General features: G+C 40.7%; 1 protein-coding gene across 2 annotated transcripts in view; it reads right to left on the minus strand.

Moving 5' to 3' along the window:
- adam12b (ADAM metallopeptidase domain 12b) overlaps window positions 1-22,303 on the minus strand; it is a 124,288-nt gene that overhangs the window by 33,593 nt on the left and 68,392 nt on the right. For both annotated transcript variants that reach the window (XM_015944850.3, XM_015944851.3), the window contains exons 5-11: window positions 22,000-22,076; window positions 21,064-21,253; window positions 16,343-16,408; window positions 15,462-15,533; window positions 15,003-15,172; window positions 14,260-14,344; window positions 10,945-11,093 (exon numbers count right to left, since the gene is read on the minus strand). In XM_015944850.3, the coding sequence (XP_015800336.3) occupies window positions 10,945-11,093; window positions 14,260-14,344; window positions 15,003-15,172; window positions 15,462-15,533; window positions 16,343-16,408; window positions 21,064-21,253; window positions 22,000-22,076 (809 nt within the window). The remainder of the gene's footprint in view (window positions 1-10,944; window positions 11,094-14,259; window positions 14,345-15,002; window positions 15,173-15,461; window positions 15,534-16,342; window positions 16,409-21,063; window positions 21,254-21,999; window positions 22,077-22,303) is intronic.

Below are 22,303 nucleotides of genomic sequence, written 5' to 3' on the forward strand. Positions count from 1 at the left end.
TAGGTTTGAAAGAATTACCCCGACGCACACTGATGCGCATGGATGAGCTGACATTTTAATCGTTAATGCACATCGCGGAGGTAAAATATTCCCATCAGAACATCAGAGCTTTATACTGGACACTGTTCAGCACGGCTCGGAGCGCCCACGGTGGACAGTGAGCTGAAGATCTGGGGTTCGCAGCGCAGTGCAGAACGGCGCATGCGATAAGATTTCCTCCCACTGAAACAGTCTGGAAACCCGGTCTCTCTGAGGGATGTGTCACTTGGAAAAATGTTCTTTTTATGAAATTATGAAACTTTGGCTGAACAGCGCTTGTTTCCGTCTCTAATATGGAGACGCATGACGCGTAGAGACATTTGATCATGCACAAAGTTTATGTGGAGCAGAAGCGGTCGGGCCACGGCAGGTGAAACGTTCCTAGCCTACATGAAGTGAAACTGTTTAATTGTAACATTAATATGTTACTGGACACGCTGGTCTGGTTGGTTAGACCAGTGTTTGAAGTGGAACACACACACACACACACACACACACACACACACACACACACACACACACACACACACACACACACACACACACACACACACACCAATTAAAATAATGCTGATAGCGTGGACTAGAAGACAGGTGATGGTTTACGTATTTAAATGATGATCAGGCTGCTGTAAAATGTAATCTCCATCCACATCCAGACACAATTATCCTCTATTCTTTCTCTATTTGCTCTGCTCTTGTCTGGGCCGATCAGCTGATGGTGCGCGCGACAGGCCTAACTAGCGGCTGATGCACATTTTACGCATTTGGAGAGATGGGCTGGATGCTTTGCGTTTACTGGAAGATGGTCCACTTAACGCACGGGTGTAGACTACAAATTAATGACAAATGAATGTAAATTAAATTGTGAGTTTTTACTTCATATTTTATAAATAAAAAGGACGGGGGAACACATTTATGACGTCTTTTTAAACGACATTTTCTAGCGCGACCTGCCTGCTTCACTTAAGTCGCTGCTTATTAAGGTCCGTCCAAAATTACTATGGGAAATGGGTAATAATGGCTCTTTGATGGGAACAGGTTGCCGACCCATAAGATCTGAGCTGGTAAAACAAAAATCCTCATCAGCAGGCGTTTTTGAAAGTGGGGGGGACACAGCTGCCAATCACAAATTTTGCCGGGGACATGTCCCCGGCGTCCCCGGTTAAAATGACGCCTATGAGCGTGTGTTAAATAGCGAGCGACCGGCCGGCGTTGATGCAGGATCGCGCGCGCATGCGCCGTGAGCGGTTCCGATACTTTTTGGATCGTAGCTGTTTGCAGCTGCTCGCAGCGCCGCTTCAACAGTGCGATACCCTCACGAGGGACGAGCGAAATTTCAAACACGCCAGAAGTCCCTGCGACCTCACGACTGCTGATCGGCGGCTGGTCACGTGGTGTTAATCGCCTCTCGTAACCCCCTGTACACTACACGACCGCTCGGCGCAAAACTCGCCCCGATGTCGTGGCTTCTCGCACGACTGGAAAATCGGCTCAAAAATGTGAAAAAGTCGCACAGTGTACGCCCGGCTGTGACAGTCTCTCCCATTTCAATCCCAGAGTGTCCGTGCACGCATTTACCTCTGTAAAAAGATCACTCCCTGTCGTTGTCCCTCTCATCGACCGCATTGCTGCCCGCTCCTCTGTGAGCTTGAAGTCCGTTATCCCCCGGACAAATACGAGCAGCTGGGCTGTGTCCCGGACATCACAGCTCCCGTCTAATGAGAAAAAGTCAAAACTTGCCACTTCACGTTGCAGCTGAAGCTCCAGGTTCCCCGCAATGTCCTCGATCCTCCTGGTCACGGTTCGCTGTTTTTAGCTATTTTGTGGGATATCACAAAGCTGGTCCTGGTTGCTGCATCCCTGGATGTGTGAAGCTTAGTAAAACAGCCTTGCTGCTTTTGCAACTTTGCTAGCAAAGCTTCGGATGTCCATGCCCTCTCAGCATCAGACAAGTTCTTGTATTTTTCCGAGTGTTTCTTGTCGTAATGCCGACTCAAATTGTAGTCCTTAAACACGGCAATCTCCTCCCCGCAAACCAAACACACGGTTTTACCTCCGACTTTAGTAAAAAAAATACTTAGCAGTCCAATTTTTGTTGAAAATCCTGCATTCGGCATCTTTCTTTTTTTTTTTTTTTTTTGCATGAGCGGACATTTCTCAGGCTACAATCACCATGTCAACCGCGGGTACTTGTTGCTATACGTATTGCGTCATTGTGCACGTAAAATACAACTTCAAAATAAAAGCAATGCAGCCTTAGCCCATGCATGAGGTAAAATGAGAAAATACATTTATTTTGTAATTTCCAATTAACCTTACGCGGGCCGGTCAAAGTCAACCAAAGGGCCGGATGTGGCCCGCGGGCCGTAAAATGCCCAGGTCTGCCCTACACCCCCAGCAGGTCCCTGAGATCCAGTGATCAAAGCCTACTGGTTGTGCAGCGCACCAGGCTAAAGACCAAAGGTGACAGATAATTTGCTGCGGTGGCCCCCAGACTCTGGAACTCTCTCCCCCTGAGCCTGAGATCAGTGGACTCAGTGGTCTCCTTTAAAAAGCAGCTGAAGACTCACTTGTTCAAGCTGGCTTTTGTATGACCTTCTTCAACCCCTCTCTCTTTATTCTGCCCTCCCCACCTATTCCACCTTCCTCGGGATCCACTGATTTCCCTCTTTCCTATTCACTCTCTCTCTTTCTTAACATTTTTAATCACAATTGTCTATTTTTGCTCATTTTAAATATATTTTAAAACATTTTCTAAATGCTTTTTAATATATTTTGTTTTTGTGAAGGGCCTCATGATTTTTATCTTGAGAGGCGCTATAGAAATGATTTCTTCTTCTTCTTCTTCTTCTTCTTCTTCTTCTTCAATAAGTCAAGTACTTTTAATTCTTTAAACAGTCTAACAGTTCAGTGAAAAGTGAAACAATCGCAACTGAATCAGCAGTTTTTGTTTCACTGAGGTTCCAAGTTCCTACATTTGAGAGATTAAAATTTTATTTTTAAGTGACAGAAATCAGACAAAATTTGTCTTTTGATCAAATTTAACAGCATCAGATGTTCATCCTCAAATGGCCATGCTTTCAAAGTACAAACAATTCTGAGTATAGCTTTTCAAACTTAAAAAAAATGTTTCTTCATTTTCTCCAGTTAGTTACTTTGTGAGTCACATATTATAAATATAATTAAATAATACACAAAATGGGCAAATTATTTCTGTCCTTTGAATTGAAAGACGACGCACTTGGTTCTCTGTTCTCACCAAATTGCAGTTCCCTCCTTATCCACTAGGGGCTGGCTCCAGAAAGGAACAAGTTCCTCTTGACTCCCATGTTACAAATGCCTACTTCACAGCAGAAATAAACATGTTTACAGTCTGGTTACAAAATTAAGCTTTAATAGGTCAAGTTTACCGTCATGACAACTCTGATGGGGGGTGAACTTTTTGAATAACTTATCCATTTGGATGTAAATAAAGCTTGAAATCAAGAATAATTATGGGCATGTCCTTTGATTGACAGGTAGCAGATGAGCCATCCGTGCTAGCACTAGCAGCTTGACTCCTGCTTGCCCCAGGTAAAGCCTCAACCTCAGCCTCATGTTAAAAGTGTTACAGTCTAAAAGGCAAAGGGTAGCAGAGTCAGTCAACTGTGACTTTCTAAATAAAAGTGCCAGCCAAAGTCCATTAGCTCCGGTTAGCTCAGTTAGCTTGTAGCTAACTCGGCTCAGGGTTGGATGGGTCTCAATCACCTTCCCCCAACCTCACACCCTCACTCTCTGCTCAATTTTTGTATTTTCTGGGAGCGATGAGACGAGCGAAACGGCTCGCTGGACTTCAGAAACCTACGGGGCTGGCGTGGAGGATCTGTCCATCTTATACAATGGTTCTCACTTCTGCAGACCAGATGCTGGCCAGTCCTTACTTTGAAATTAATTTCATGTAAATATCATCTAAACCAAAAGTATGAAATGTTATTGTACAAAAGCTAAAATCCAGTTTGCATGTCAAAACCTGCAGACTGTCATGACTCCATACCTAATAAGCATCCATACACATCCAAAATTATGTATTGTCATTCTGTCTATAATTACAAATGGCTTTCTTTTTGGCCTTATTGCCTAGCTAAAGTGTTTAATCTCATGATGAAGCTCAAAGGCAAAACAACAGAAATAAGGTTAATTTGCTCAAGATGAGCCCCGCCAAATGCAGAAAAATGAACTGGCAACCCAAACAGAATGCAAGCTGCTTTAATTCCTCCATGGCATGAGCAATTAGGTTTGTACAGCTGAATCATGCACAACAACAAACCCATAGAAAGACTGCCCTTGGTGAGAATACATTAACAATTGTGATTAAATCAAAAGCAGCTATCAGAGATTACCCATGCAGCATTTTAATATCCTACTGGGTAATAATAAAAACCAAAACAAACATAAGTGAATACTCTGATAATATTTTAATACCTTGACTGCAGCAGCCCTAATTCTGTTGACCATTTCCAGGCAGTGAAATGATCATTTAATGCTAAATGAACAGCTAATGTTGTGAGCCACCCCAATTAAAAAAACAAATAAATAAATAAACTAAAAGGAGGCCGTCTCTTATAGTGATTTTAAAAGATTCGAGGTGAAGAGACCAAGCCGATTTTTACAGATTTACTGTCAGAGCAGGTTATCATCTCAGCATTTGAGGCCAGTGGGTTGAAAAGATGAGAAACTCTCAGTTTGGATAAAGAGTGAAAGAGGATTGTGAACAATGGAGGCATAGAGTACACAAGAGCTATAAAGAGCTCTGCTATTTACGGTCCCTCAAACTGACATCATCAGATCGTTTCTCTTGCTCTCTGAGCTGCACCACAGACTGACGCTTCATTTAGTCAATGGTGAGCAGGAGACACGGGTGACCTTTCAGCAAATGTCAGCCTGCAACACCGGCAATGTTTAAAGTGATTAAACATTAAAGAGGACTCGAGTCAATGGTTACTCTGCTCTAACAAATTATGGTATGTTGTACCTCCCAACCTCCCCCTCTCTATACTCTACCTACCAAATAAGAATAATAATCACCTCCTTATTGTCGCGCATTTACATTTTCAGCTGTGGCTCCTTGCCGTGTAGCATCCCTCCACCCAGCTGCACAAATCCAAACAGAAGTACTTTTGTGCCTCCTCTTCACATTCAGATGACGCAACTTCAACTTGTAAAAGTCACTCTCATTTCAAAACCTCCACCGAAACCGTTACTTCGCTCAAGTTTTTCCACCTGTTGTTGAACGACGACCCCCCTCATGACCAGTCTCTGTGGCTCATACGCCTGTCACACTTTTACTGCGAGTACCAAAAATAATTCCTATAGTTGTTGTTCAACTCTCACTTTCACAGGCATCTGTCTTTGTGCTTTCCTGCCTACGTTACCACTGGGGGAGATAAAAGACGAATGAAACCACAGCTTCCCCGCTCCGCCTGTCTATCGAGGCACAAAGCAGCTCTCTGCGGATCTTTCTCAGTGTGCGCCGGCCCTGATTGCAACTGGCAGCGTCACTGATAATCACATCATTTAGATGCAGCCTGTCCTCTACTCCATTAGCAAGTCTAAGCTCATAGTGTCCAAAACACACAGTCAAATGAGCTGCGCTGCTTTAGAATGATGTGTTTAACATTCTAAAGGCATCTGGACCGCGGGTCAAAGGAGGCTGACATATCAAATATAGAGAAATCAGTGATGGGCGAAATGAACTCTAGATAGGATTGTAAAATTATTAGTTTTGTCAACAGGAAACTGTGAATTCAGGCTGATGGCAATGAAAATTCAATTTGAGAGATAACCGGCTGAGTCAATTTACTTGGGTTGAGTTCCTAATTCTCACTTTTGAAGCTGGCTCTGAAAAAATGAAGTCCAGACGTTGAACTTTATGACTCAGAAGACAGCAGAACTGTCCAGACAGAACAAACAATCTCTCATCAGACCAAATCAAAGTAATGCATGTAAGACCACTGATACCAGTTTAGCAGGAATAAAACTTTGAATGACACACAGCTTAATTAACTACTGTAATGCAACACGGACTATTTGAAATATTTCCTTTCTACACGACCAGAGAGACGAGATGGATTTTGTGACTCGTGTAGACTTCTTTATCAGAGTCTGGGCTCATTTTCAATCCGTCAAGAGCTGCTGCAGAAAAACAAAATAAATATGCCCCCAACTTTGTGACTTGGTGAAGTAATTTGTTCAAGTTGCATTGATTTTAGCGGATAAATGATCACAATGACAGCTGTCAACCCAAACCAAGATGGCCCCTACAGAGAATCAACAACAAACACAAGAAAGGCCCAACCTCTGGATTGTGCAGATGCCAAGCTTAAATTTGGTGTCCACAAAGCATCGCTATAATATATTCCAATTACTAACAGTTTGCACAGGATCTTTGTATTAAATGTTGTTATTAAATCAAATCAAATCATTAGAGTCAACCTGGTCTGGTAGCTAAATATCTCTTAAACCACAAAACAGATTTTTATGAAACTCCCAGGAATCAATCACCGGATGAAAATCTGCAACTACCGTAATTAACTTCTGGAGTCAAGACATTTGGTAGCTGCCAGATGCCAGACCTTTAATTAAAAAGTAATAAAAGCTGAATTCATTATACCATTATCGGGGCCATTCTTTCTCTCGAATATGTCGTTTTGATTGCACCTTAATTTTTTTTCTTCACAATGAACTTTTGACCAGCTCCTAAAGGAAATCAATAGCACTCATACCTACACAGGCTATGCTGATAGAAGAAGAAGCTTAGAAATTAAAGAAAAAAAAGTCACTTAATAGAAAAGCATGGATAGGTGCGGTCTGCAAACAACAAACAAGATCGATTACGGCTTTACTGCAATGCGTGTCGTTGTGCACAAACACACACACATTTTTGTTTTACTGCAGCACAACTGAGCAATATCAAATGTCGATGATCATCTTCACTGACTCCAATCAAGAAGGCTGACACAAACAACACACACAATTAGAACAATATTAAATAAACAGGGAGCGATTGATGTTTCCGTGTCAGTGTATGAACACAAAAGTACCCACTAAATGTCAGTGCATCCAGGTGAAAGGATTCATCTCAAATCTATTATTACGAAACAACAAAGTCAGTTTGAGAAAGAAAGCTCTCTTATCATATCTTTCAGGTAACATCCAGTCTAAATTCATAATTATGAGAGATATACAAGAGAAAGTAAGCCTATAACTCTAATCTGTTATAAAAAAAATATCACAAAATATTTTTCACTAATGAGGTCAAAATTGGAATTTTTCTGTACGTTTTTTTATATTCTTGCTGAGTGTCTAATTTACTGCCAGCAGCTGCAAAAATAAACCATTTTTGACAGCTTCCTTCCTCTTTTCAGTTTGTAAAGGTTGTTCTGTTTGAGGGCTGCGCAGTGGCACAGTGGTTAGAGCTGTTGCCGTGCAGCAAGAAGGTCCTGGGTTCGCTTCCCGGCCTGGGATCTTTCTGCATGGAGTTTGCATGTTCTCCCTGTGCATGTGTGGGTTCTCTCCGGGTACTCCGGCTTCCTCCCACAGTCCAAAAACATGACTGTTAGGTTGACTTGTCTGTCTAAATTGTCCTTAGGTGTGTGTGTGGGTGTGTGTGTGCATGGTTGTTTGTCCTGTGTGTCTCTGTGTTGCCCTGCGATGGACTGGCACTCTGTCCAGGGTGTACCCCGCCTAATTGCCCGCTGACTGCTGGAGATAGGCACCAGCCCTCCCCCGCGACCCTGCGTGGACAAAGCGGGTTCAGAAGATGGATGGATGGATGTTCTGTTTGAATGGAGTTCTCAAGATGACAGCAGCTTAATCTACAATATCTTTGTCGATACACGACGGCAACTGGGAACAACTTCTATCTGTTATTAGTGAATCTGCGTGGATGGTGGTTAAATGACTATCCCCAGGAAGGAAACAATGCTTCGTTCCTCTTTTTTTAACATAAGTGAAATACGAGTTCAGATCACACAGCATTCAGCATTAATTTAAACAAATTACTGCTGCTAAACATAAGGATGCGGAGATGATGCTCATGAAAAAATATGACAGAAAGTCTCATTTATTAGAAAAACGTGGAAAATGGTAGAAACATGTACTTCTTTTCATTTGTAAAGGAGGTAATACTCACTTTTTCAGGTGATTTGCATGAATAAAACTACATTTTTGACTTTATTATCATTCGTCAATCAACAAATGACCAAGCATAACATTTGAGGCATAGATCGGATTTTAAAAGTTGACAAAACTCATAATTACTTCAGTTTAACCCTTTGTTGACTCCATCTTGGTGATAACTGATGTGTAAACCTGAATAAAAGCCCCCACACAGACAATCACACGCTAGCACAATAAAGTCATAAATAAGTCGCGTACAGGGAACTATATGTTCTTACAAATCTGCCCCTAAATCCATATGCGGGCATTTCTAATCCAAAAGGCTACAAAAGTTTAGAAATCCTCTAAGCTGGAAGGACTTTATTCCCAGTAGCGTAAGTGAAAATCGACACACGGACAAAGTAAAGAGAGGGAATGATGTGTGAAAGACGCAAGGCACACACAGTCTTATACAAACAGTCAACATCTGGTGAGTCAGGCTTTTTCTTAATGATAGCCCTAATTAGTGGCAGCAAATTCACACATAACTGTGCCACATACTACAATATTGTTGTTAATGTCATTCTAAATAAGCTGCAGCACTGCTAATGAAACATGTCCCCTCATTAAAGGACGTCTCCTCGCTTTAGCCACCAAATAAGCAGCTCCCTCTCTGCCTTTAATTCTTTCCTATACTGTGTTTTTTTCCAGATCATTCACACAGTTTGCATTGGCTATTAGAAGATCCCTCACTAATGCACTTTCAATTAGTTATTGAAAACTAAAATGCATAGACTTGCTCTTTGTAAAGAAGCAAAGTTTAGCTGAATCTTAAAGGGTTTAGCAGCACATGTGAGAGTAAGATCTGGCAGCTGTCTCCAGCTATGGTCTTAAACTGCACAAACCCCATTTGTGCATAAAGTGTGTGGATGATTTAATCCCCAAGTGATATGATTAATGTGTGGGACAGATGTAGGCAGGGGTTTGAGTGACGCCTCTAAACATTTTCTTAGTTTTGCAAAATTCATCTGCGCCTTGCAGGACCCTCCAAGAGGCAAGCGCAATACTGGCGCTGGACCAAGGGTGAAATCTGGTCCTGCGCTCTGGGTTCACATTATCTGCAAGCTGTTTACTAACAGTCACAGAGCCCATCCCCTCACAGCAGCTCTGTTATCTCTGAGGCCCAGGCAACATGCGGAGAATGTTACAGCAGCTACTTTAGTCCTAGTCTAAAGGGTCTGTTTGGGTCTCACGCGTTAAAACAACGAAGCATCACATATGGATAAATATGATCCAACCTGAGCAACTAGTGGAAATATTTACGTTTTTTCCCCCCACCTGATTCAGAAGTCTTTTTTTTTAAAGCTGAAGTCTTCAAAATACAACATTTGGAATTAGAGCTAAGGAGTTAAGTTCTAGGGCTGGCAACCTGTCCAGGGTGTACCCCGCCTGATTGCCCGTTGACCACTGGAGGGGGGCTGCCACGTGGGTCTATACTGCCTCTATAAATAGTCTAAATGTGAAAAATGAAATGATGTGCCTAAAACAAGCAGTTTGAAAAAGTTTCTGTTTGTGATGTCACAAACAGGAAAAGTAGAATAGAACAGTCTTTCACCTGCAAGAGAGAGCTGATGCTGGAAGAGCAGCTACTTTGAACCCCTTCCAATATAGGAGCTTCTCAGCTTACAGCAGCCTGAGCGGGGGATGAGTGGGCGTGGCCAGCTCTAGCTTGTTTTCTTAAAGAGGGACTGCACACCATCAGAAAATGTAACTCCACTCCTAGTCAAGATTTAAAAAATGCTATGAAAGTGGGCATTGCCAGGAGGCACAGAGTAGCATGGCCAAATGTGGGGAATTTCCATACTGGGAGGGAGGGGGAGTGGGAGGAGACTGTACCGATGACATGAGATTGTTCCTGACCCAGTCAATCACAAGTTTAAAATGCAATAGTCACAGTTCAACCCACAGGGGGCAGCACTAAGACATTTTTAGAACTAGATTCTAGATTTAATCAAGTTTGCACAAACATGTCAAAAAATGCACAAACAGAATGATTGCATTTGTAAAGACCAAATTATACAGTTAATCAGCAAAAAAAATGTTGTTTTGGGGTTTAGTTACTCTTTAAAGTGACAGAGCTCTGAAACATCTCATTCTAGAAGATACTGAAACCGTCAAGAATAAAACTGTTGTCATTTCTTGCAAAAACTAATGAACAAGTTCAGAGTAAACCATAAAACTATTACTATTATTATAACTGAAGAGAAAAAGTCACAATATCTCCCCTTTAAGTTAAGAGCTTTTCAAAACCATAATAATATATATTGAATAAGAATTAGTTTTTTTTTTTAAAAACAATTAGATCATCATGTTGGAAAAGAGAAGTAAAGAAAACAGGAAGAAACAGAAATGCACAAAGGATAATTTAGCTTGTAATTTAAGTTCATTATGTTTGTTGATGGTCTGATATGAATTTATTTGATTACCGTATGTTTTAATGTTTTTCAGGTGATGTTTTTTTGAAAGAAGGGACAGAGACTGATAAGATGCTCTCTTCCTTCTGCTTCTTTTCATTTTTTGATATATGTTAATTGGTATAATATGTCTTACTTTATTTAATTTTATTCATTTAAATGGAATACTAATACACATTTTTTTAAATGTAAATATTGTAGGTGAGACACATTTATTGTTATATTTATAGTGTTATTTTTTTCAGTTTTTTTTAACCTTTTTTTATTTGAGTGTTTATGTGAAAAACCTCACCCTGTGGAGGGGGTCATGATGCAGCCTCCACGATCGACAGTCATCCTGCAGCCACAGCCCCGCTCCGGCGTGTCGTGGTTCATGCCGAAGTTGTGTCCCAGCTCATGCGCCAAGGTCACGGCTGCACCCAGCGGGTTCTCAGAGTGATCCTGGACAAAGAAAAAGCCCAACATGCTTCATATGTGAAAGTAACTTATAACAGACTCAAAAAAAATATATATACAAACATCTAATAGTTCTTCTCACATTATTTTTTATTATTGATCTTCCCCATGTAGACCTGATTTAATCTGTCAAACCACCGCCCCTGCAGACCCAATCACACCAACTGCCGATGGAGACGACAAAGCTGCATAAGCCTATCACTGTGTGACTGCACCGATAAGCAAGACAAGTGCCCTTCAGCTAGCAGACAGAGATGGATAATGACAAGACAGCAGTGGAAGTTTCAGTTTTAACAAGTTTCACAGATGGGATAAGGTGGGGTAAATGAGGTTATGCAGCCGTGGTGTGTCAAGGTGAATCTGGAAATGGAGAAAATTTGTGGAAGATGATTCAAGACGCTGCAGCAAAAACATACATTTAATACAAGGATATTAGGAAGATTATAAGTCCTCATAAGGATCCCAAATATTTGAATCATTTATTAATGAAAGAAACATGCTTAGTCTAAGTTTTTTAGAGAACATATGCAACTACTGAGATCAGCTTAGTAAACACCAACTTTTGCTGTTCGGACCCAAGCCAGTTGTACATTTCCAACTTTTGTCAACGTGTAGGTTTCTAACAGCAAACACAATAGGGTAAATGAAATGCAAACACAGCCTAGAGGAGCACACCTCCACCTTACAGATAAAAGCAGCACATACGGTGACAGGATGGTTGCATATCAAACACAATTTACATTTTTATGAATAATTAAAAAAAATTCTAATCTACCAGATAAGCAGAAATGGACCACCTACACTCTACTGTACATCTTACTGTACTGTGGGTTTCTGGCATGAGAAAATCACACAAATCCCTAAAAAACAAGGTCATCAGTCACAGTTGAGGGCAAGCAGAGCCACTTCCTGCTCTGATTAAAGAGGAGCGTCATGGGAGCTGCACCCCGCCTTGTAGCGGGAAGGATGGGAAACGTCTCCGCCATGTTTAACAGTGAAGTGTGCATCTAGACAACATGTATTAAATTTACAGCTGAGCACTTTCACCAGACAGCAGGAATCAGAATCCATGCAGAATTCCAGTGTGAATGTGATGGAGAGGAAATTATGTGCTGTTTACAACCAAGAACAGCCTCTCAGTATGATTTGAGAAATAGATCATCTCATCTGACCGCCCCTCTCATTCCTTATGTGGCCCTTTAATCTTGATCCAGACCATCTGCTTTATGCACATAATGGGGAAGACAAACATCTGGAAAAGCCTCATCACAGCAACAGCCAGCAGAGAACACATCTATTATTGGGGGCATGCACATCTGGGCTGAGCCATAATGGCATTGGACCGATAACCACTTTGTGATTTGGCATAGATCTAAAGTGCTTGGGACAAATCTCCTCTGAGCATTAGTTTTGTAAAAAAGAAAAAAGAAAATGCATTCTTATTACAGTGTTTGAACTCTGTGAGGACCAGAAATAAACAATTTATCACTTCTCATAAAAATGGAAATGCAGGTGTGCTCAAAAGCTGGTGGGCTGTGATTTACAGAAGTGTCCACTAGATGTGAATCTGGTCTTGACGTGAGTGATCTCAGCACACTCTTAACAACAGGTGAAATGTTGTGAAATGAAATGACTTGGGCACAGATGCCTGTTCTCAATCCAGAAGTGTGCATGTGCTTATCGTTGCCCAGCTTGTGAAAAAATTCAGCTAATGACAGAAAAAATATCTGCACAACAACTAAAGGGTAAAATCTGAAACCAATCTCATTGTTGAATCAAAAACCTGAAAGGTCAACATCCACTTTAGGCAAATATTTCCCCGTTGAAGATGATTGATTAGACAACTGCAGTCCAAATAATAAACTCAACAACTGAAAAATGATGTTTCTGTGTTCTCTAACATAAATGAATGCCTTGTGAGACATATCTGCAGAAAAAAGGCTCTAGCAGCCCTGTTTCATGGTCTAGAAATGTGTCGGTGAGGCGGGGGAAACGACATATCTGCCCTCTGATTGGCTAACAGAAATGCAACTCTTCTGCTGCCTTTGTTCGCGTGTTTTCTTGAATGAAAAAAATGCAGCATTGATGTGTTGATGTGCGTGAATGTGTTCTGCCATGTTGTTGCTATTGCTAATCGTGAGCTTCTATTAGGACAGCAGTAACTCAGGAGGTGGAGCGGATTGTCCAGTTATCGGAGGGTTGTAAGAGCCGAGCCCGGCTCCAGACCGAGAACGCTGCTGTTGTGTCCTCGGGCATGACACTTAACCCACCTTGCCTGCTGGCAGTAGTCGGAGGGACAGGTGGTTTCAGTCCTCGGCAGTCTTGCCTTCTGTCAGTGCATCCCAGGGCAGTTGTGGCAACATTGTAACTCATCACCACTAGGGAGTGTATGTGTGTGTGCGTGGGTGAAGGACTCTAGGACACACTATGTCAAATACAGGTCATTTACCATTTAATTCTACTAGCCGAGACATGCTCTGCTCTCTCCTGGCTGCAAAATCAACACAGCCTTCTGCAGTGTTACGCCAAAGTGGGTGGGGCCACAAAAGCAAATTTTCCATGTGACATAGAAGAAACTGGCTTTTTCACACCAAAGCATTTCCCTGTCTTTTTCCTGTCTGCGGCTAATCGTGTGACCGATCGCTTTTCAAACAGAATGAGTATTACACGGTTACCCAGCAAACGAGACCTTTAATGCACGTTTATTCGGATGATTGCTAAAAAGAGCTACGGGGGAAATTTCCAGAACGTCTTGAAGAAAACACAAAGGGCTAAAAAGCACCACTAATTCCCAGGTCATCTGCTCTTGATATACATGCAGGGGGGGGGGGGAAACCCCTACAACTTTACACAAACTAAACTAGGTTAAAACTTCCTATCAAGTCCAATAGTAACATGCTTGGACATATCAGGTGTTTTGTGCAAGTGCGTGTTTGTGGTCTAGTTGTGCTGCCAGAACAAATATTACGTCATTAGGCAGATCATTCTGGCAGAGCTGTCCATAAGCACCTAATCGGAAAATGCCTTGCCTTTGTGAATCACATGTGGACTGTTTTAGTCTGCTGAATCTGGACAATGTCTTCACTGATACAATCAGGCTACACAGAGGAGAGGGAGGGTGGTGGGAGGAAGAGGAGGGCTTTCTACTCACCATGACAATGCCTCCAGACTGCTCCATGGTGCACATGCTCATAATTGGCGCCATGCCAATAGTGGTGCCCTGAAAGTAAACACCGCTGCAAAAGAAGGAAGTAGATTAAAAAGCTATGGTTGGAGTGGTCTGTGTTTTAGTCTTACTTGACATGTGCAGCTTCTCAGTGAGCAACAGTAGCACAAACCTTTTATACTATTTAAGTGCTTTTAAATGCACCACAAAAAGTAAGAAGTAGCTGATTGGTGTAAATTTTCCTCTGAAGAGATGTTTGACTGCAATTAAATGATATTCTGTTCAAGCTAATATTATTGGATTGTGGCTAATGCTGCACTTATAGATATGTGCTGTTTCCAAATATAAAAATTACCCACTTTATCTTGAACTTTTTATGGTAAATACTGAATTTTTATTTTTATTTTATTAAACATCAGCCTTTTTAGGAGCACCAAAAACCAAAAATTCTGTTATATCTGGACATAGCCCCTATTTCCTTTTGCAAAGATTTCCATTGCAACACAGCTTTTATGAACTCAGTGTAAAATCTCCTCTCCTTCTGTGTTAAAAATAACATAAAACAAAAACAGTATCTTTTTTATTTAGCTCAGGGCCGTTTGCTTTGTTCTTATAGTTGTGGAGCTGTTACCATCAGAATGTGAGGATATCATTTTTTTTGGGTGAAAGTTTCAAAAAATAGCCTTGGGCTTTTATCAACTCAATTTCCTGTCAAACCAAGTGTCCACCTGATGAGCTGAGCGTTGTCATGGCGCCTCTGCGGCAGAAGTTTCACTTTCCTCCAGTCCAAGAACTCGTGCAGCGTGGTGAAGGGATCTTGAGTGATGGGACATTTGTCAGAGTCACTCCACACCTCCAGACCCACCAGAGCCACCCTGATATTAAGGGCCCTATAGAACTGAAGATGTGAGAAGCAGTTTTATAACGTTTCCGATAAATTGCTACTGCAGCAGCCCTTAAACTCTCCCTCCTCCTGTTTAAACATGACCAGTACATGCTTTTTCCATTCTAAATTCTAAATTCATGCTTCCTTAAAATAAATCCATCTGCCTGGTGCGTGTCTTAGGCAGTTGCTTTAAAGGGAAATTAATATATCACAGTCACCCTATTAATCTCCTCTGCCACCGATATTTCTATTTTAAAAAGGGATTTATCCCGCTCTTGCATTAGGGGAGAAGATGTTTTACCTTGTCGACATAATTGGCTATTTCCGCGAGTCTCTGTTTCACTTTCTCCAAGTCCTTCCCCTGTTTCTGAAACTGAAAACAAAATTGCACGTTAGCAGCTGTACAAATGGGAATTTTAATCCACGAGTGGCAGGCGTGTAATGACGACGTAAGTGAGACCATCATTTTCCCCATTCTAACACCAAGAAAATAACACAGGAAACACACAAGTATAAAGGGCTGACCAAAATATTCACAAGCAATATGTGTTTTTCAGCAGGCTGTCAAGCTGTGACCATCTGGATCTGAAAAAGCCTCCTGGTAGAAAGACGAATGGCGCGATCACAGGGAGCAGGTATACTGGCAGATGTAACAGGAACTAAAGCTTTGGATGCAAACCCTAAGCAAAGGCAGACCATCTATTTCCTTCCTACTGGGCTTCCACCTGCACCGACTCTCAACTTCAAATCTCAACTCAGCCACAAATTAGATCCCTCGTGTTGTTTTTAACATTTCTGCTTCCCTCCTTTCTGCTCAGGTTAATGAGATTAGCAGAAAACTGTCAAGAGGAAACCCCACAATCAGGTTGTCGGTGTTTAAGGAAGACTCCTTTGTATCTACATGCCGTTTTCCTGTCTGCTCTGCTGGCGAACTGAAAACACAACTTCCCTTGGAAAAGAAAAAAAAAAACTCTAGCCAGAGGACCACCTTGTTTTTTTGCACACTCACCTCATTTAGCAGCTCCATCGGGACCTGCTCAACAGTTACAGCAGCTTACCCTGCCTTTCTCTGCTCACACCATGAAGGGCTGCTTCAATTTTAAAGGTTTGTTTTGTTGTCATTGCCCGGTGGCTGTTGGTCAAATGCAACATTTGTGATTTGATGTAAAACACGCGGATTACCTCTCTGTTGTCTGCAACAATGATGAGCTCCACATATTTGGTCGTCTTCTGAGTATGCCTTTTATGCTGAAAAAGCAAACAGCATTGAGATAAGTTAGACAGGAACTCATATTTGCACAACAAAGGAATATTCTGCAGTTTGTTTTTCACTTGATCCTTCTTCAAAAATCTTGTTGCTACTGCTAAGGTTTGTCTAGATTTCTACTTGCTTTTGGTTTCCTAGCCTGAAATCTATGGAGCTAGGATTGGGGCAATGTTCAGCGTAACTTGTACCAAATTTTGTAACTTCGAACATGTTTCATCACATGTAACTTTGGATTCGTAACTTGTAACTTTAGTTTTCTAACTTGTAATACTCAATTCGTACTTGTATTTCTTGTTTTGTAACAGGAACATTGTATTTTGAACATGTATTTTTTATTTTGTAAAATCAAACTATTATTTTGTACATTTACTACTCATTTTGTAACATCAAACATTCATTCAGAAACATGAAACTTTCATTTTGTAACTAGCAGACTTCCAAATTGAAAAAATCAAGGTACAAGTTTGAAATCAAAACTCTCAAAACACACATTTCATTCTACAGGTACAAACCTCAAATCTACAGTTACGGATATTTTGTCTCGATTCTAGCGTCAGCGGGAGGAACTTGGGTGGAACCAATGAGAGCACGAGTCTTAGCTACCAATCACGTTTCTCGAATTCCTGTCCAATCATTGGGAGAGGAGGGCAGGGTTTTGTCAGAGCTGTAGAAAGAGAGAGTTATGACACTGTTTGAACTCGCTGACTCGCGGTCACGTGGTTCATGGAGCTCTCAGTTCCAAACATCCCAGCGCCGTGAGTCAGTTTGAACGGTGTATGGTGGGACAAATCACAAAAATTTAATATAATCACATTTCCCCTGGCGATTTGTGGTAATTATTGAATAATATTATATATTATATTATATATTATGTACTAACTCCTTCACAAAGTAGACTATTTATATTTTTCCAAGCATTTGTAGGAAGACAAACACCCGTGACTGTTCTACATCACAGGAACACGACAGTCCTAACACACTGTAGAACACATTTAGACCACATGCATTACTATAATATACTATAGCAATAAATTTGATGTAGTAATGCAACACACTGCTCTAATATAAGCAGTAGTAGAGTAGGCTGAAGTGGAAACTTATATGTCCCTACCCCTTTATACAAGTAATTTTTACTTGTTTACTAAATCTAACACAAAACCTACATTAAAACAAACAAAATGGTACAAGTCACCAAAAACCACCAAACCATATGGAAAAGAAAAAAAAAGAAGAAAAAAACCACATCTTTTTACAATTGATACAATCTACTTTTCCTTAGAATCTAGGTCTGGGTACCTGGGCTCTGCTGGGTCCCCGGCGGGGGTGGTCGCCCCTGGGTCCCAGGTCGCTGGGTCCCGGGCTCGGCCGGCTAGGGGGTGGCTTCCATTTCTGATGCATGTTCGTGTTGATACAGCAACCAGCAACGTATTGTACAAAAAATCCCAAATAAAACTAATAATGTAAAAAGTTTATAACCTATTTCAAACTGTGGGGAATATTTTTAAAACGTAGAATCAAACAAACTGAAATCAACCCGTCTGCAGCTCGTCCTCCTGCTCACAATCAACAAGCTGCACACAGTTAGCTCATTAAAGGTTATCTAGCTAAAACTGGCAACATAAAATATCATCGTTGGCTTATTTTGGTACGAAGCGGTTAGCTAACGCTTCACAATGCAACAAAATGATGACATTTCATCAACTTACCGGAGAAAATCCTTCCAAAACACTGAAAATGAACTGCAGTCAATGCAGCAGCGGGGGCTGTTTGGAACTATTCGAAGCTATGAACCACGTGACTCCCGCATTCCGTGTCGTAACTCTCGCTACAGCTCTGACAGAACCCTGCCCTCCTCTCCCAATGATTGGACAGGAATTTGAGATACGTGACGGGTAGCTAAGACTCGTGCTCTCATTGGCTCCACCCAAGTTCCTCCCACTGACGCTAGAATCAAGACAAAATATCCGTAACTGTAGATTTGAGGTTTGTACCTGTAGAATGAAATGCGTGTTTTGAGAGTTTTGATTTCAAACTTGTACCTTGATTTTTTCAATTTGGAAGTCTGCTAGTTACAAAACGAAAGTTTCATGTTTCTGAATGAATGTTTGATGTTACAAAATGAGTAGTAAATGTACAAAATAAAAGTTTGATTTTACAAAATAAAAAATACATGTACAAAATAAAAATTTCCTGTTACAAAACAAGAAATACAAGTACAAATTGAGAATTACAAGTTAGAAAACTAAAGTTACAAGTTACGAATCCAAATTTGCATGTGATGAAACATGTTAGAAGTTACAAAACTTGGTACAAGTTACGCTGAATATTGTCCCAATCCTAGCTCCATAGAAATCAGTCTCAAGATTGTTACAGGACACTAAAAGCTGCAGCTGAGTCTCAAAAGCAACCAACTTCTACAATTTTAGGGAGATCTGAAGGGTTTAATGATCCAGTGCATTTCCCCTATTCCGATAATGCTCTGGTAATGGTTGAGAAGAAAAATGCAAAAATCTGCTCACTTTTCACCTCGATGGACACCGTTTAGACTCCATACCAAGATGAAAAGGCCATAAACCACATGAACAATCATCCACTGTCAGTTGTGATGCCAATAAGAAAGCTTTGCAGAGCAATAACACTGATTGCCTCTATGAGATAGGCCTCCAACATATTTGGATCCAGAAGACTTAATTTGAAAAGCGTTAACTTCTCTCATTAATTACGAAGCCAATGTACTTTTCCCAGACGTCGTTATGACAACATTAGCTGGGTTCGCTCTGTCTGACTGATGGGCTAGTGGTCTTTTAAAATATAAATTCACAGCAAAATAGACCTTTAAGGTGGAATTGATGCATTTTGTTGAAATATCAATCAGATCCACCTTCCTTCCCAATACGACCAACTCCATTTTCAATAATAATATTAATATTCAAAATGATAATGACCAAATGTCAAACATTATGCTAAGAATACAACTCAATTGGGGATGTTAAAGGGCTTCTGTTGTATGCAGGAATCTAATTTCAACAGCACTGATGGTGATGCAAAAGTGATCTGGCTTCAGGTTAAATTTAGATTTTCATCAGCCAGTGACTGATTCCAACAATTTTATTTGTTGACATTGAAATGAGAAAAAAATGTCCTTGTAAATGTTTGCTCCTGCAAAAGCGTCAGTCCCAGAACCTTTTTTAGTTTTTCAAAATAAAAGTTTCTAATACACACGTTTCTGAAAATATCAGAATGTCTTAAAAAAAATTTTCTGTTTTTCTCCAATTGCCCTTACTGCAAAAGGTGTCGAAAAACGTAGTTTGGCAACCAATTCTATACAATTCATCTGTGGTACTGCCACAACCCATAGTAGAGGCTGACCAATATATCAGGCCGATGTATTCAAATTTTTCTATGTTGGCCACCGGCCGAAATCATTTTTAAAAGACGAAAGAAATTTTTAAAAATCAGGAACCTGCGTGGCCAACTGCCGCCACTACTAGACTGAAGAAAGGACTAGAAGAACCCCAACACACAGTTTTTTATGTTTTGAGTTTATTTATAATTTTATAATTGTTCAACAAATATTAAGAGATTTATTGACTTATTTATTTTGTATTGCACACAGTGAGTGTTCAGTTGTCTTTCACAATCAGTGTGCAGCTAAAACGTTTATATATATATCGGCCTTAATAATCGGCTTTAGATATCGGCCATCGGCAAAAAAAATTCTTTAAAAATCGGCATCGGCCTTAAAAAAAAAACATATCGGTCGGCCTCTAACCCAGAAAACTGCTTGAATGTGAAGTGGAATGTCCGGTCCTTCAATCTGTCTCCGAGCGTAATTGGACAGTGGTAGAACCAATCAGAGCAACAAACAACTTGACATATTCATCGCTACATGAATCAGTCATGGGGCAGGCCGCCATTCACCACAGAAGAAGAAGAAGAAGAAGCAAATACACCCTTTTTTGAAATGGTTTGTCTAGGCTATGAGAAATTGACCTTTTGAACAAAATAAAGACAACACAAGAAGTCAAATAACATGGCATCTCATGTTTGTGCTTACTTCTTTACTTATAATATGAATTATTTACATTAGGAGTCATAATATTTAATAGGGTCTAAACGCCATCTGGGAGATTTTTGTGCTTAGATACAACAAAGCAGTTTCTACACTTAACTTTTGTGTGCAGATATACAACACACTGTTCAGTCACAGTCAGCTAGCATGTGGTAATGCAGAAGGATGGTGTATAAGTCTGGGGCCATTACCTTCTGTATGTGGGTTAGCCCCACTCTGCCTGGAATGGGAGTTTTTTTAATGTTCGGTAATAGTGACAGATGGATGCTCCACCTGCTTCATGCAAATAATCAGCCAAACCTTTAGTACCAGCCTTCAATCCTGGGCTCCTAACACAAATAAAACGAGTGTCAAATTCATAGCTACACCCCGAGGGAGCCTTTCCAAATTGGCGTAATGGCCAATACCCTCATCTTTGGTCAAGTGCCTAATATCCTTTGTAAGCTGAACGGGAATACTGCCAGATATGTTTGATGACGAAATACAATAAAAAAAATGATGATTAAATGGCATTGTACTGTCATATTTAATAGTGTTACAGTGGTAATAGAGCTCTGAACTCACCCTTGTGTGGAAGGACTGGAAGGGGCTTTTGATGTGGTTTTCCGTGGCAACAGACGACATGTTGAAGCCATGGCCGCAAGCTCCGGTTGTCAGTCTGAGCTCTTCCACTCGGTAGATGAAGTGGACCCCGGCGTCATGGCCAGATGCAGGCTCAATGATAAATGTCTTGTTTTCAAGTGCAATGAAGCCTCTGCAGAGAAAGCATCCGAAGAAAGAAAACAAAACTTCAAAGGATGAGACGTTTCTGAAAACAGGAAGTGATTGGAGATCCCTTGCTCTAATGGAAAAAGCAGACTTTTGTCTTTGAGCCCACTCACACTGAGGCCAAATAAAAGACTTAAAGATGTTTTCATCAAACCACAGGTTGATAAAATAAACTTTTAAAAGCTCGTATCGGCTCAGTGGCATCAAAACTCAAGACTCTTTATGTGCAGTATGTGTGTTTTTTCTTTTCCAATAACATGATTTTATCTTTCATCTCAGATGAATACATAACCAGCAGAAAAGCAAAACGTTCCGTGTTAATTAGCAGCTGCTGTGTTGATAAAAGCTTATCAAGGCAAACTAAACACAATCCGCTTCATTGCTGATAAATAAATTAAGAGATGAAGCTGTTAATGTCACAACTTGTCCACTTTAACAAACTTCAAAGCAGATTTGGGTTTTTATTTTTTAGCAACACTCAGATGTCAATTACTGCAAAAATCAAAGTAGATATATACTGGATTTCTCTTTGAACAAAGACATTTGTTTGACATTTTCTCCAACTCCTGCGAGCCACACACCAACTTACTGACAGCACCCTTAAGGGGCTTAAAGAGGACAGGCTGCCGCGCTGAGTGACTTAAGTAAATATAAACTCTGCTGTGGCAAATAGCACCTAAAGGGCAGCTTTCAAATGCTGCTTGAATACAAAACGAGTCTTGTGTGTCTCACCGAAGGTCCGGGCAGGCACTGAGGGTGACATCAGAGTACGGATGCCCCTGCACTTCCCCGTGGTAGTAGCAGTTATTCTAAAAGAGAATGTTAACACAAGAAAAAAAAAACATATTGGAAATGAAAACACTTCATTTAATGACTAAAAGTGCATTATTTTAAAGGTGTGGTTTACTTGTTTATTCATTACATTTGCAGTGCTCTAGTGTAAATCAATACCTGCTAAAATTGCTGCTAAAATAATAAAAAAAAAACTTCCCATGGGAGGACACGAGCCAAGATGGGCAGGGCCATGAATGCAAAT

This window comes from Nothobranchius furzeri, chromosome 12 (genome assembly GCF_043380555.1).
Source record: "Nothobranchius furzeri strain GRZ-AD chromosome 12, NfurGRZ-RIMD1, whole genome shotgun sequence".
Taxonomy (NCBI): domain Eukaryota; kingdom Metazoa; phylum Chordata; class Actinopteri; order Cyprinodontiformes; family Nothobranchiidae; genus Nothobranchius; species Nothobranchius furzeri.